Source organism: Haplochromis burtoni, unplaced genomic scaffold, assembly GCF_018398535.1.
Source record: "Haplochromis burtoni strain Fernald_Lab_line unplaced genomic scaffold, NCSU_Asbu1 Contig_721, whole genome shotgun sequence".
Classification (NCBI taxonomy): Eukaryota; Metazoa; Chordata; class Actinopteri; order Cichliformes; family Cichlidae; genus Haplochromis; species Haplochromis burtoni.
The window spans coordinates 78428-81504 of NW_024583082.1; the positions used below are offsets into that span (position 1 = coordinate 78428).

General features: G+C 39.6%; 1 protein-coding gene across 1 annotated transcript in view; it reads left to right on the top strand.

The window, feature by feature from the left end:
- si:dkey-183c6.8 (protein O-GlcNAcase) overlaps nucleotides 1–3077 on the top strand; it is a 23220-nt gene that overhangs the window by 6678 nt on the left and 13465 nt on the right. The window contains exons 3-6 of the mRNA XM_005950080.2: nucleotides 567–664; nucleotides 1147–1277; nucleotides 1358–1529; nucleotides 1651–1749. Of these exons, the coding sequence (XP_005950142.1) occupies nucleotides 567–664; nucleotides 1147–1277; nucleotides 1358–1529; nucleotides 1651–1749 (500 nt within the window). The remainder of the gene's footprint in view (nucleotides 1–566; nucleotides 665–1146; nucleotides 1278–1357; nucleotides 1530–1650; nucleotides 1750–3077) is intronic.

The following is a 3077-nucleotide window of genomic DNA, read 5'->3' on the forward strand; positions in this document are numbered from 1 at the left end:
GTATATGGGAGAGTAACTGTAACTTAACTCTAAGGAGTATTATTATTAAAAAACAACCAAAAATTCAAAAACTGCAGCCCAGCAGGCTGCATGATGCTGCACTGGTTAGAACTGGCACCTCACAGCAAGAAGGCTCCTGATATGAGTCCCAACTCTGGCCTTTTTGGAATTTACTCTAATTGTCACTCGAGCAATCTTTTAATTTGTTAAGCTTTTTTTCACTCCATGGCTTCCTGAAACTAAAAGCTATTCAACCAATTGAATAACTATGCAGGTTTCCTTTGAGTATTCCAGTTTCCTCCTGTAGTCCAGACACATGCATGTTAGATTAACTGATTATTCTACACTGACCATAAAGTGCTTTGAGTCTATATAAGTGTGTGGTTAAAAAAGTGACTTGAGTGGGAAAACACTAGATAAATGCAAGTACATTACATTACCATCCTGTGGTGAGTCACAGCAGCTGTGATTTTTTCAGCAGCTTTTTTGTTTCCTGCCTCTGCAAAACTGTGAGTGTGAGCATTGTGACAACATGTGACCCATCTGGTCATGTCTTTCTCCATCAGGATGCAGCACTGGGGGTTGAACACCTACCTGTACGGTCCGAAAGATGACCTGAAACATAGACTGCTGTGGAGAGAAGTCTATTCTCCTGAAGAGGAGGGTAAGGACCTCTAACCATAGCAAATTTTCACTCATGTGGGCATCCATGGTTTCCTGAAAGCTGTAAAACCAATTTAATCTATTTATAGGGGAACCACAAGGGTACAAGTACAATCAGACTATTGATTCATTGTACACTAGTATAGCAGAACGTCTCTGACACATTCTGAAATTTCCCTTTTGGCATTAAATGTATGTTTCATTGTGATCATAAAGGCGTCTACAGTTTTTATGATGTCCATTAAATTTTTTTATTGCACCTTTTACTGCGAGAGTCAAGCTGATTTCCACAAGGATACATAAAAAGAGGGCAAGGGAAATGTCAGTACACATTATACCGCAGCTCAGGATTTAGTATGTAATCTTGTCATATAAACAAAGTGAAAACAAAATATTCAGACATCTTTAATCTGTGTTTAAAAACATTTTTGTCCTGTTTTAAAATTCATATTTAGTATTTTTCCACTTTTCTCATCCTCCCAGGTCAGCTGCGTACTCTCATTGTAGAGGCCCAGTCGAGAGGCCTCAGGTTTGTTTACGCGCTGTCTCCAGGTCAGGACATAGTCTTCTCCTCTTCCTGTGACTTGACTCTACTTAAACGCAAGCTAAGACAGGTAGGCTACACAAGGTCATCTACTACAGAAGTTTCATTGATTTCTGTACTCTTTAAACTCAACCTCATCACTCTGTCCAGGTATCAGACCTGGGTTGCCAGGCATTTGCCATTCTGTTCGATGACATTGATCACTCCATGTGTCAAGCCGACAGCGAGGCCTTCACTTCATTTGCCCACGCTCAGGTCACAGTAACCAATGAGATTTATCGGTTCCTGGGGGAACCGCCTGTCTTCCTGTTCTGCCCTACAGGTAGGCTTGTAGATTGAGGACTTGTTACAGGACTGAAAATTATATAAAAAAATGTAACATGAGCACTTTTTTATATTTGCCTCTTCATTAAATATCACTGCTTTTCTCCCTCTCTGTGTAGAGTACTGTGGTTCTCTCTGTTCTCCCAGTGTATCCAAGTCTCCCTACCTGCAAACTGTGGGAGAGGACCTGCTGCCTAACATAACAGTAATATGGACAGGTAAGATGTATATTTGTATATTTTTTTTTTTATTGTGACCCTGTGAACTACAATTTTATTGCTGATTTCATATTATTTTATATTTATAGTACTTGAAGCACTGTCTGTGTTCAGCCATGACAAGTTTTACTCAATCTGTGCCACTTGCATATTGCAGATATAATTTTCTTTGCTAAGAAAAGTGGCTTTTGTTTCACTAGTGAGACCTTCAGCAGGTCTATAGGCCTTAGGTCATGTTGGCAGTGGCACTTGTCCAATTTAAAATAATAGAATTCGCTGGTTAGCTAACTTATATGGTGCTCTGACATTGTTTTATATGGACAGTATATGCATGTAGTGTACCTGTTTTTTTTCTGTGCATTTCCTTAATTGCTTATCTGTTATTGAACTTGATTCTGCTGAAAACTGTCACAATTTACTACTACAAAATCCTTCTAAACAGGCGGTGCTGAAAATATGGGGCAGGAAGTCCGTACTGTAGTTCAAAAATGAAAATCAAAAGACCAAATAGGGCACAAAGAAACCAAACTCAGATGAAAGGCTCAAAACATAAGTGATTAGAAACACAAGGGAGTTGCAGCAAGAGCCCGATAGATTGACACTAGAGAGGGAAGGCCTGTAACCTGCAGGTGAAGTCATGCATTTAGGAAGGTGGGAGAAGAAAAACGGGAAAGAAAAAAATGCAAAAACTCACATGAGAAACTAACCTTCAAAGTGAAGGAGGGAGTAAATCGAAAGAGAGACAGAATGAACTCAGACCTCACCAAAAAAGAGGGGCTGAAGCAGAAGGAACAGAAGGAACACAGAGAAAAACCTTCAAAAACACAAAAGCACCGAAAAGTTTAAGATTCATAATAGAATCTGTAGCTCATTACAAAGCCCATAACGTTAACTGGAACAGACACAAGTTTGTATTCTAATGATTTAATGTGATTTGGAGCAGAGCCAGCAGCCCTTCTAGTTTGAATGAGAAACAACCAGTCCCTCCAGGAGGACCAGCTGAACAGGGTCATTGCTCTGCATGCCAAATATGCATCAAAGCTTGTAGAAATATTTTAGGTGCGTGTCATTAAAACGTACTGTAAACACCTTGTAACTCCAGTATTTCACAGTAACATTGTTATCTGACTGTAGGTTTATTTATTTAGCTGTCCTAACTAGAGATGGACCGATCCGATATTACGTATCGGTATCGGTCCGATATTGACCTAAATTACTGGATCGGATATCGGAGAAAAAAAAAAAATGTAATCCGATCCATTAAATATCACGAAAGCACCCCACAAAACTTGCAACACGCCGTAACTCACCTCAGAACGTTAGCACGT